At 37.7% G+C, this 13,727-nt stretch overlaps 1 protein-coding gene across 1 annotated transcript in view; it reads left to right on the top strand.

Annotated features, from left to right (window-relative positions):
* LOC124622938 (probable cytochrome P450 301a1, mitochondrial) overlaps positions 1-13,218 on the top strand; it is a 128,169-nt gene extending 114,951 nt beyond the window's left edge. The window contains exons 8-10 of the mRNA XM_047148729.1: positions 1,999-2,077; positions 4,748-4,960; positions 12,936-13,218. Of these exons, the coding sequence (XP_047004685.1) occupies positions 1,999-2,077; positions 4,748-4,960; positions 12,936-13,043 (400 nt within the window). The 3' untranslated portion in view covers positions 13,044-13,218. The remainder of the gene's footprint in view (positions 1-1,998; positions 2,078-4,747; positions 4,961-12,935) is intronic.
* Positions 13,219-13,727: the final 509 nt, after the last annotated feature.

Genomic DNA, 13,727 nt, shown 5'->3' with positions numbered 1-13,727 from the left:
CATATTTTGCTATCATACAAGGCTTTGCTCCAAATGTACATTCTCAGAAATTTCTTCCTCAAATTAAGGTGTATATTTCATATGAGTAGACTTTTCTTAGCCAGCAATGACCTTTTTGCCAGTGCTAGTCTGCTTTTTGTGTCCTCTTTGGGTTGTCCATCACTGTTTATTTTGCTGCCTAGGTAGCAGAATTCCTTAACTATGTCTATTTTGTAATTATGAATCCCAATAGTAGTTTCTCACAGTTCTCATTTCCACTACTTCTGATTGTTTTCATCTCTCTTTGATTTACTCTCAGTCCATACTCTGTACTCATTATATTGTTAACTCCATTCAGCAGATCATATAGATCTTCTTCATTTTCACAAGGGCAACAAAGACATCAATGTATCTTGTCATTAGCACCCTTTCACCTTGAATTTTAATTCAGATCCTAAATCTTTCTTTTATTTGTGTAACTGTGTCTTTGACAAATAGATGGAACAGTAGGAGTGAAAGACTACATCTCTGTCTGTCTTTTTTTAATCTGAATACTTCATTCTTGGACTGCTGCTCTTATTAGTCCTTCTTGGCTCGTGTAAATATTGTATGTTACTCATCTTTCACTATAGTCTACCCCTATTTTTCTCAGAATTTCAAACATCTTGCATCATTTTTCATTGTTGAACAAATCCCATGAATGTGTTTTAATTTTTCTTTAATCTGGCTTCCAATGTCAACTTCAATGCCAGAATTGTTTCTCTAGTGTCTTTATCTTTCCTAAAGCCAAACTGATTGTCAGCTAACTCATCCTCAATTTTCTATTCTGTTCTTTTGTATATTATTCTTGGTATCAACTTGGCTGTATGAGCCGTTAAGCTGATTGTGCAATAATTCTTGTACTTGTCAGTATTTGCAATCTATGAAATTGTGTGGATGATGTTTTTCCAAAAGTCATACGGTATGTTGCCACGCTCACACATTCTACACACCAACATAAAGAAACGACTGAAGTGGTGCAGGTTCTGGACTTGCATTTGGGAGGATGATGGTTAAAACTTACTTCTGACCATCCTGATTTAGGTTTTCGATGATTTCCCTAAATTGCTTCAGACAAAAACTGGGATGGTTCCTTTGAAAGGGCACAGCAGACTTTTTTTGCCAAAATCTAACATTTCAGGCTTTATAATCTAGTAGCTATTGGATATTTTTGTACAAACAAAGAGGAAGTGGTCTTCAAGTCTTATTTGGAATCCTCCACTTACCTGTACGAATAGTAAACTTTTCATAAAAGGTAACAAAGGAGAAAGCATGAAAGCATAATGGATCTGGATGATATCACAAGATAATTAAGTTCAGTATGTCATGTGCACACAGAGATTTAGAAATCAGTATTGTAATGATTATTGAGACTTCAATCACAGCCTAGAAATGATGAAGAGCAGGTTGAGCTAAAAAGGCTGTGTAGAAGACATAATGCAAGTTTGAGAAACATTGAGAGATCAGAGATGTGAATTTCTATCTGGAGACTGAAATCAGATGTCAGATAAATGAAAGTCAAAATCATGGATCACACAAGCACATACACATACATGCACAACTAAACTTAAACACTATTCATATGTAATGCTGCTACTTTTCCAAATGCATGATTAATGAATATTTCAGGATGTACTCAGCTGTTGTCATTCTAATTGTGTACCTCTAACTACTGTTTAGGCTGTACACTTATTTTTTTCTACAAAAAGTGCCACTGCTGTATCTATCTGCTCTATTACTGCAGGCTTTGGGACCGATGACCATAGCAGTCTGGTCCCCTTAATCCACAAAACAACCAACCAACTGCAGGCTTTGTATTTTTCGTACCATAATTTCAGCATTCAGCTTTTCCTGATTTAAAATTATTTTACTCGTTATATATTTTTAACAATATTGATGTATCAGTGCATCTATGGCTCATTCTTTTTTCTTTGTTATTTGCATTACTCATCTAGTAATTTCATTCTGATATCTTTCTAGGATGTACTCAACAGTGATTGGTAATGGAAGGACACTCCAGCAGGACACGATCATTGGTGGTTATCACATACCAAAAGGGGTAAAATCCAATGAAACCTCTGTTCATAATAATAATAATAATAATAATAATAATAATAATAATTAGTAACTGACCTCTGCAGCTATGTATTTTAAAATTTTTGCTAACAATTTCTCTTATAAAGAAGTGTGTGACAAAAAATGACATCAATTATATGAAAAGTATAGATTCTAGCTCATCATATACATGAGATACAGAGTCAGAGACATGCACACATGCAGGCTTTTAGCCAAAATGCCTAATATAGACAACAAACACACATTCATGAAAGCACAACTCTCACTGTCTCTGGCCAATGTGGATGGACTGTGAGAAACTGCAGCTGATGTGATAGGGGTAACGAGGAGGCTGTGCTGTGGTGGGGATGAGTAGAGACCTTATAATCCTACCTACCAACAAAGGATCCACCACAGGGATTGCTTGGTGGAAAGGACTCCATCAGTTGTCACATTCATCCACCTACAAACTCTGCCACAGTGACCTCACTCCAGACATACAACAGGATCTCCAGTCGCTCCTCAAATCCTTAAGACCATCACAGAACCCCTCCCCTATCTCTTCCCTCACCCCTACTACTCATCACACTCTCACCTTCTACATGCTTCCTACAGTCCATAAAACAAATCACTCAGGATGTCCCATTGCAGACATTTACTGTGCCCCCACCTAGAGAATCTCTGCACTCATGTGCCATCACCTGCAGCCTGTTACCCTGCCTATATCAAAGACACGAACCGTTTCTGCACTGACTCTCCATAGATTCCTTCCCACATGACACTGCGCTCATCACCACTGATGCCACCTCCCTCTACATTAACATCCCTAATACCCCTGGCCTTGCTGTGATTTGAACACTACCTTTTCCAGTGCCCAACTAATTCCAGATCTACAATCTCCTTCCTGGTCACCATGATCAATTATATCCTAACCCATAATTACTCACCTTTGAAGGCATCACCTACAAACAAATCCATGGACAGCAATGGGCACTGACATGGCACCATCCTATGCCGTGAACCATCTAGAGAATAACCACTCAGAATATCAAACCTCTCACATGGTTCAGATTCACTGATGATATATCTGGACTGAGGATGAGGTCACCCTATCCACATTCCTTCAGAACCTCAACACCTTTTGCCCCATTTGCTTCCCTTGGTCCTCCTCAATCTGACAAGCCAACAAGCCAACAAGCCAACTTCCTCTATGTTGAGCTCCACCTCAAAGAAGGGTACATCATACCTCCATCCATATCAAACCTACCAACCACCAATAATACCTCTACTTTGACAGCTGCCACCCATTCCATACCAAGAAGTTCCTTCCATATAACCTAGCCATCTGTGGTTGCTGCATCTGTAGTGACGATCAGTCCCTCTCCAAATATACCAAGGGTCTCCCTGGGGCCTTCACAGACAACATTACAATCCACCTTTGTACAGAAGCAGGTCTCCTGTGTCTTGTCTCTCCAGTCAGCTACCATCTCCCACACTGACACAGTCTGGCCAGAAATGAATACTCCCCTCATGACTCAGTACAACCCAGAACTGGATCAAGTGAATCACATTCTATGCCAGCATTTTGACTATCTCTCATCATGCCCTGAAAAGGGGAGTATCCTACCCACTCCTCCGACAGTGATATTCCGTCGCCCATGGATCCTATGCAATACCCATGTCCTTCTGTACACCACCCCTGCACCCAACAGCTTGCCTCATAGCTCATAATCCTGTAATAGAGCTAGGGGTAAGAGCTTTATCGTACATACATTTTCTGACCATCACCTACTTCAATCTGGTCACTAGCATCATCTATCCCATCAAAGGCAGGGCTACCTGTGAAAACAGTCATGTGATCTACAAACTAATTTGCAACCACTGGGCTGCAATCTGCATGGACAACCAACAAGCTGTCTGTCGGCATGAATGGCCACTAACAAACTGTGGCCAATAGTCAGCTGGACCACCCCGTTACTGAACAAACACAATGTGCTTTCACTTCAATGACTGCTTCAGAGCCCATATTACTGGAACACTCCCTACACCCTGAACAGCACAGGTGGTGTCTCTGCCTGCAATACATCTTACAGTTTTGCAACCCCCCTGGCCTCAATCTTTGCTAGAACTTGTCCTTCATCCACCTATCCACTTCCCTGCTCCCACTCTAGCACTGCACAGCCTTCTGTTTCACCAACACATCCAGTAGTCTCTCTTTCTTCCCTGTCTTCTACTTCTTTACTAAATGAATGTGGGAAACTTCCTAAAAAATCTTCAGACCATCCACTGTACCAGACCAAAAATTAATAGTGGGGTGTGCAGATTAATCCGAAGGCTGGCTCGCCTCCTTATATTGTTAGCTAGCATATTGTATGTTGAGGTATAGCAGGTCATATTTTTATGTTGTATATTTTTTACTATTATCCTTGTTTTTATTGTTATTTCTCATTTAATAATTTCTTACTTTAATGTTTTATTTTTTTCATTCTTCTTTTTTATTTTAAGAACATATGGATATATTCTGATGTACTTTATTACTTTGTGTCATTTCAAAGAGGACAAACTGAATAAAAATTAGATAAAAAGAGATAATTATTTCATTAATGTGAAATTTATCAGTAATGGTTTATACTTCTGTATTTACTATCTAACAGTTAGTGCCAAATATTTGCAGGTACAGCTTGTGTTCCCAACAATAGTAACAGGAAGCATGGAGAAGTACGTGAAAAATGCAAAGCAGTTCTTACCAGAGAGATGGCTAAAAGCAAATGATGGTGGCTCAGGGCTGCATGTGCACCCATTTGCTTCACTGCCATATGGCCATGGTCCACGGATGTGTCTGGGTCGCAGATTTGCTGATTTGGAAATGCAGATACTACTTGCCAAGGTAATGTGCTTCCAATTTAATGGTGTTTTTACATTTTACATTTGGGCATTTGAAGAATATTCAATTCGAAGATAAAGTCTTCTAGGTTGCTAGGTCACATGATTGACATTTGAGCCACTCTTCTGGGATTGTCTTCAGGACCTTCAGGCATCTCCAATTAGCTGAACACTGTGAAAGACCAGTGTAATATTCACTTATAAAATGGAGTTTTCACTTGCTTGTTCTGAAGATGTGGAGTTATTGAATAAAATTTATCTGATTACTATTTGTTGACCATTGTCATTGGATATGTAACGATAACAGGCAGGGAAAGATAGGGGGAATGTTATCAAAATATTATTTTCATTCTGTAGAGATGAGTTTCCTTGTTGTTTGTATTCCTCATGCACTGTGGCTGGCTGTTTACTTCCTTGATGGTGGGGAGCTAATAACTGGAAGCCCATGGCCATCTTGTCTATTGAAATTGCTTCTGTTATTAGAAATCTTATTTGGTTCCCAGACTTTTGTTCTACAAATTTTATTTTCTTTGGATATGCTCTTTTTTTTTAATTTTGTATTTTGGTCACAATTCTTGTGATGTTCCGCTACTGCAGAGTTCACCCTTTGTTTTACACATCTGTGATATTTGTGCCCATCAATCCATTCTCTCAGTCCATTCTCTCACTGGCTTCATGGTTTCACCTATACACACTTTGCCACAACCACACACCATTTGATAGACTTCTGAGGTGTAGAGGTGATCAGGTATGCCTATTTTGTGGCAGAAACAGTCTTGCAGTTTGTTCTTTATTCCACAGTTAATACTATTTCAGTATCAGTTACAATAGCAACTTGGAATCACAGCAGCATTTCTTAAAGGAGGCACCCAAGGCCAGCATCTATGATGGTTTATCCATAGAGATGGCTTTCAAATGAAATAGTATTAACTACGCTAATAAGAAGAGTGAAGAACTACATTCCCCTTCTGTAAGGATACTGTTCATCTCTAAGTTACTGACCACATAAGCAAAATGATTCAGAAATATGAAATCAATACAACTCTTTTCTCCTATGTATCAGTTTTCAAGTGATTAAGCTCCATCCATAATATCACACGGACGCCGACTAGAAAACAATATGATTTTGATGTCTCACATGGAAAAAGTACTCCTGGCCTTGAGCACTTGTTTGTAATGAAATTCTTCTTTTTATTGAGACATTTTTAAATGTTTTTTTTTTCAGTATCTCTTCAGTATTATTATGACATTTCTTAGTTGATTTAATAATATTTTTACAATTGTCATATGAGACTCAATTTTTAAAACCATTTTTGTAGCTCTTGGCCCACAACCAAAAGTGTTTTATTTGGTTATGCAGTGAAAATTTTCTGTTACTGGTATTCACTCTATCTGAATATAGTTGCCTAGACAACTCTCTGTTGGCTTCTTTTTCCTGCTGCCACTCTTTGAATCATGCACCAAACATTGTATTTTACCAGTTGTTCTAACACATTGACACACAAAGTTGTGTTGTATGTATTTGCACAATTCTGGTATTGTTCAAATAATGCCAAAGGGAGTGAAACTGCTTGAAACAAGCTTTGGAACATAGCAATTGGAACCAGTCCAGAGTTCCTGAAGAGACTTGTGAATTCATTGGACTTATAAATTTATCTCAGTACTTTTAGCAATTGACAAGAATATCAATTCAGCAACTCAACTTTCTTAGTGTCCAGGCCTCCAAGATGTCTTACAGGTGACTCTAGACAAAAGAAAATAGAATTATTTAAAAGCTGTCTTGTTCGCAGTCGATGTTAACTTCTGACCAGTTTCAGCCTTTTAATTATGGACCATCATCAGAGTTTGCACTGTAATAACAAAATTAACAGTGCTATATTAGATAGAGAAGCCAATGTTTTAAAAGTATACTCTAAAATGATGTATCATTACCCATCTGGATGACAGCGATGGCACCTGACCCGCTGTGGATGCCTCAGTCACTGTAACTGATACTGCTGGCTAAGCAGCCACCAGTTATATAGGGTAGAGAGACAGCACTCCAGTGCTTCAGGCATTGCTGTCAGCCAATGGGGAATAACTTACATATCGTTTAAAGTTGTAAAATACACCTTTCCTAGTGTTTTTTAAGACTTTAAATAACTAAATACTGATAGAAATAAGTCAATATCTATAATTTTTATATTAATATGCTGTACATTTTTTCTAATGTTTTTTAAGACTTTAAATAGCTGACTGCTAATAGAAATAATCAGTATGTATAATTGTCATGTTAATATGCCATACTTTTGGTTTCATTACCCGAATAAATAGCAGTAGCTGTAGAACTAATGATCTTATAGTGCTAATTATTCCATCCACATGAAGCTCTGGGCCTCATACAGTAGATTGTCATGCATTTTATGAGGCTGGCTGTAAGATAGATTGTTGTTGTTGTTGTTGTGGTCTTCAGTCCTGAGGCTGGTTTGATGCAGCTCTCCATGCTACTCTATCCTGCGCAAGCTTCTTCATATCCCAGTACCTACTGCAACCTACATCCTTCTGAATCTGCTTAGTGTATCATCTCTTGGTCTACCTCTACAATTTTTACCCTCCACCCTGCCCTCCAATGCTAAATTTTTGATCTCTTGATGCCTCAGAACATGTCCTACTAAGCTGTCCCTTCTTCTTGTCAAGTTGTGCCACAAACTCCTCTTCTCCCCAGTTCCATTTAATACCTCCTCATTAGTTATGTGATCTACCCATATAATCTTCTCATTCTTCTGTAGCACCACGTTTCAAAAGCTGCTATTCTCTTCTTGTCCAAACTAGTTATCGTCCATGTTTCACTTCAATGCATGGCTACACTCCTTACAAATACTTTCAGAAACAACTTCCTGGCACTTATATCTATACTCGATGTTAACAAATTTCTCTTCTGCAGAAACGCTTTCTTTGCCATTACCAGTCTACATTTTATATCCTCTCTACTTTGACCATCATGAGTTATTTTGCTCCCCAAATAGCAAAACTCCATTACTACTTTAAGTGTCTCATTTCCTAATCTGATTTCCTCAGCATCACCCGACTTAATTCGACTACTTTCTATTATCCTCATTTTGATTTTGTTGATGTTCATCTTATATCCTCCTTTCAAGACACTATCCATTCCGTTCAACTGCTCTTCTAAGCCCTTTGCTGTCTCTGACGGAATTACAATGTCATCGGCGAACCTCAAAGTTTTTATTTCTTCTCCATGGATTTTAATACCTACTCTGAATTTTTCTTTTGTTTCCTTCAATGCTTGCTCAATATACAGATTGAATAACATTGGGGAGAGGCTACAACCCTGTCTCACTCCCTTCCCAACCACTGCTTCCCTTTCATGTCCCTCAACTCTTATAACTGCCATCTGGTTTCTGTACAAATTGTAAATAGCCTTTCGCTCCCTGTATTTTACCCCTGCCACCTTCAGAATTTGAAAGAGAGTATTCCAGTCAACATTGTCAAAAGCTTTATGTAAGTCTATAAATGCTAGAAACATAGGTTTGCCTTTCCTTAATGTAGCTTCTAAGATAAGTCGTAGGGTCAGTACAGCCTCACATGTTCCTACATTTCTACGGAATCCAAACTGATCTTCCCCATGGTTGGCTTCTACCAGTTTTTTCCATTCATCTGTAAAGAATTCGCGTTAGTATTTTGCATCCGTGACTTATTAAACTGGTTGTTCGGTAATTTTCACATCTGTCAGCACCCGCTTTCTTTGGGATTGGAATTATTATATTCTTCTTGAAGTCTGAGGGTATTTGGCCTGTCTCATATATCTTGCTCACCTGATGGTAGAGTTTTGTCAGGACTGACTCTCCCAAGGCCGTCAGTGGTTCTAATGGAATGTTGTCTACTCCCGGGGCCTTGTTTCGACTCAGGTCTTTCAGTGCTCTGTCAAACTCTTCACGCAGTTATGTATCTCCCATTTCATCTTCATCTACATCCTCTTCCATTTCCATAATATTGTCCTCAAGTACATCACCCTTGTATAGACCCTCTATATACTCCTTCCACCTTTCTGCTTTCCCTTCTTTGCTTAGAACTGGGTTTGCATCTGAGCTCTTGATATTCATACAAGTGGGTCTCTTTTCTCCAAAGGTCTCTTTAATTTTCCTGTAGGCAGTATCTATCTTACTCCTAGTGAGATAAGCCTCTACATCCTTACATTTGTCCTCTAGCCATCCCTGCTTAGCCATTTTGCACTTCCTGTCTATCTCATTTTTGAGACGTTTATATTCCTTTTTGCCTGCGTCATTTCCTACATTTTTATATTTTCTCCTTTCATCAATTAAATTCAATATTTATTCTGTTACCCAAGGACTTCTACTAGCCCTGGTCTTTTTACCTACTTGATCCTCTGCTGCCTTCACTACTTCATCTCTCAAAGCTACCCATTCTTCTTCTACTGTACTTCTTTCCCCCATTCGTGTCAATTGTTCCCTAATGCTCTCTCTGAAACTCTGTACAACCTCTGGTTTAGTCAGTTTATCCAGGTCCCATCTCCTTAAATTCCCACCTTTCTGCAGTTTATTCAGTTTTAATCTACAGTTCATAACCAATAGATTGTGGTCAGAGTCCACATCTGCCCCTGGAAATGTCTTACAATTTAAAACCTTGTTCCTAAATCTCTGTCTTACCATTATATAATCTATCTGAAACCTGTCAGTATCTCCAGGCTTCTTCCATGTGTACAACATTCTTTTGTGATTCTTGAACCAAGTGTTAGCTATGGTGGCTTCCTCTTTCATTTCTTACCCCCAATCCATATTCACCTACTACGTTTCCTTCTCTCCCTTTTCCTACTACCAAATTCCAGTCACCCATGACTATTAAATTTTCGTCTCCCTTCACTATCTGAATAATTTCTTTCATTTCATCATACATTTCTTCAATTTCTTCATCAACTGCAGAGCTAGTTGGCATATAAACTTGTACTACTGTAGTAGGCGTGGGCTTCATGTCTATCTTGGGCAAAATTATGTGTTCACTGTGGTGTTTGTAGTAGCCTACCTGCACTCCTATTTTTTATTCATTATTAAACTGACTCCTGCATTACCCCAATTTGATTTTGTATTTATATCCCTGTCTTCGCCTGACCAAAAGTCTTGTTCCTCCTGCCAGTGAACTTCACTAATTCCTACTATATCTAACTTTAACCTATCCATTTCCCTTTTTAAATTTTCTAACCTACCTGCTCGATTAAGGGATCTGACATTCCATGCTCCGATCCATAGAATGCGTTTTCTTTCTCCTGAAAACGACGTCCTCCTGAATAGTCCCTGCCCAGAGATCCAAATGAGGGACTATTTTACCTCCAGAATATTTTACACAAGAGGACGCCATCATCATTAAACCATACAGTAGAGCTGCATGCCCTCAGGAAAAATTACGGATGTAGTCTCCCCTTGCTTTCAGCTGTTCGCAGTACCAGCACAGCAAGGCCATTTTGGTTAGTGTTACAAGGCCAGATCAGTTAATCATCCAGACTGTTGCCCCTGCAACTACTGAAAAGGCTGCTGCCCCTCTTCAGGAACCACACGTTTGTCTGGCCTCTCAACAGATACCCCTCCATTGTGGTTGCACCTACGGTAGGGCTATCTGTATCGCTGAGGCACGCAAGCCTCCCCACCAACAGCAAGGTCCATGGTCCTTGGGAGGGAGGGGGGGGGGGATAAGATAGATTATGAACCATTAATGAATATCAATTAGTTTCATGATTAGTTAAATTTAAAAGATATGTATTTAAGAATGAAGACTCAAAACGATATGTAAGTTGTTCCCTATTGGCTGATAGCTATGCTTTAAGCTCTGGAGTGCCCTCTCTCTAACCTATGTAACTCATCGCTGCTTAGCCATCAGCATCAGTTACAGTGACTGAGGCATCCACAGCAGGTCAGGCACCATCGCTGTCATCTAGATTGGTAATGATACATCATTGTAGAGTATACTTTTACAACATTGGCTTCTCAATGTAATATAGCACTGTTAATTTTGTTATTACAGTGCAAACTCTGATGATGGTCCATAATTAAAAGCCTGAAACTGGTTGGAAGTTAAAATTGGCTGCGATCAAGATTGCTTTTAAATAATGTATCAAGATTTTTTTAAAATAATTTAATCACAATAAGATTGCTGTTCTCCAATACTGTAATGTAAAATTTTGAAAGACAAAATAGCTCATCAATGTCAAAGAGATCCATGTGAAATACAGAAGGAACAGGGAAACATTATGAAACACAAAAGCTAAAATTGAGAAACAGAAATCACTGCAATAGTACATTAACAACAGAGTTAAATCTTTGGTTTTCATAAATTCCACCATTGAGAGAAAATGAGAGATAAAAACTGGAGAAATTAATAGGGTAAAATAAACAAATGCTGGTGGGAAAGACTCAAGTCAAGAGATAATGGAAGGAAGAGAGATTAAGATTTAACATCCTGTTGACAATGAGATCGTTAGAGACAGAATATAAGCTCAAAGAAGATGCAAAGTTAGTTCTTTTTGCTGATGATACAAGTATAGTAATAACATCCAAAAACCAAGAACTAAGTGATGTAATTGTAAATGATGTTTTTCACAAAATTATTAAGTGGTTCTCGGAAAATAGACTCTCTTTAAATTTTGATACAACACAGTATATACAGTTCCGTACAGTAAATGGCACAACTCCAGTAATAAATATAGACTCTGAACAGAAGTCTGTAGCTAAGGTAGAATTTTCAAAATTTTTGGGTGTGTCCATTGATGAGAGGTTAAGCTGGAAACAACACATTGATGGTCTGCTGAAACATCTGAGTTCAACTATGTATGCTATTAGGGTTATTGCAAATTTTGGTGATAAGAATCTTAGTAAATTAGCTTACTATGCCTACTTTCATTCACTGCTTTTGTATGGCATCATATTCTGGGGTAATTCATCGTTGAGTAGAAAAGTATTTATTGCTCAAAAACATGTAATCAGAATAATTGCTGAAGCCCACGCACAGTCATCCTGCAGACATCTATTTAAGTATCTAGGGATCCTCACAGTATATATATTCACTTATGAAATTTGTTGTTAATAATCCAACCCAGTTCAAATGTAATAGCAGTGTGCGTAGCTATAACACCAGGAGAAAGGATGATCTTCACTATGCAGGGTTAAATCTGACTTTGGCACAGAAAGGGGTAAATTATGCTGCCACAAAACCCTTTGGTCACCTACCAAACAGCATCAAAAGCCTAACAGATAGCCAACTAACATTTAAAAATAAATTAAAAGAATTTCTAGATGGCAACTCCTTCTACTCATTGGCGGAATTTTTGGATATAAATTAAGGGAAAAAAACACAACAACTTAAACATTAGTGTCATGCAATATTTTGTGTAATGTAATATCTTGTACAGACATCTTTTATTAACCTGACACGTTCCACATTATTACAAAGTGTCGTATTCATGATCTATGGAACAAGTATTAATCTAATCTAATCTAATCTAATCAGATTTGAGAAGGAAATTTGTCATGTCCTTCTCAAAAGGACTATTCCTTATTTTTAGGGAAGACACAGAAAACTTAAATCCTCCAGGTTGGAAATTCACTGCATTGGTCACTGTAGTATGTTATTCAGAAAACAGGAAATTACAAGATACAAGAAAGAAAGTGGAAGTAACAATGTATTTTATAAGCCCCTGCCCCCCAACAGCTTTTCACTCTGGTGAATGCATCAGCTTTTTCACCACTTATATACGCTTTTTTTTATCTTTCCCTTTTCTCTTCATGAAGTTATTTTAAAAGCTATGATTCATTTTTCTCAATTCAGTTCTGAATTAGATAAATGATAAATGTTAATGTAACACACAGATGCAATTTGTAATCACTGCTTAATTCTATAGCTTTATTCATTGAGTCTTAGACAGCAACTAAATCATAAGTTTTACTGAAATAAAATAAGTACATTTTTGTCAACAGCTAATTCGATCATATAAACTGGAATATCATCATCAACCACTGGAATACAAAGTAACGTTCATGTATGCACCAGATGGACCTCTGAAATTCAAACTCAGTAAAAGGTGAGGAGGCTGAAGGAATCAAGTAATCAATACAACTTTTTCATGACAAATTCTGGGAGCACATCTATTTTTATAGAACATGATGCCGAATACAGTCTAGTTAACCCTTACTGTTTATTTATTTTTACTTTGTATGAGACTCTTCTGCATCCAGTTCCCATGAGTTTTAAATTCATGTATCCTACTAATGATGTAATAAATATATGTTACCATAAAAGCAAGGAGTTAAAAGTATTAATATCTTAACACAATGTACCTGGCATTATGATAATGACAAAATGAAGAGAATTATTATAATCACTGGATGTATCTATTCATATACGCTGTGTATTTTCCAGTGTTTTACATTACCTGGAAGCTCTAACTGGAACACTTATTCATAGAAAACAAGTAAAACAAATGTTAAAGTAAAAATGAATTAGTTTTTATTGTTACTATTGTAGTTAAATTTCTGATACTTGAAAATAGCACCACACTGTCTTTAAATAACTAGTAAATACATGGTGCTAGTAATGTTCTCGCCACACAGAGTAATTTCTGTTTCCTCAATAAAAATGAATTACAAAATTCTGGCTTGTAATAGCACTGAAGGGAATACACAGGCTCTCATGCTTTTAGATTCAATAGTTCCTCAAAAATAGTCAGTATGATTCATATTCCACACACAATTCTTAGGTTTCGTGGCACA

Source organism: Schistocerca americana, chromosome 7 (assembly GCF_021461395.2).
Source record: "Schistocerca americana isolate TAMUIC-IGC-003095 chromosome 7, iqSchAmer2.1, whole genome shotgun sequence".
NCBI classification, from domain to species: Eukaryota; Metazoa; Arthropoda; class Insecta; order Orthoptera; family Acrididae; genus Schistocerca; species Schistocerca americana.
This window is presented reverse-complemented; position numbering and strand designations above follow the sequence as displayed.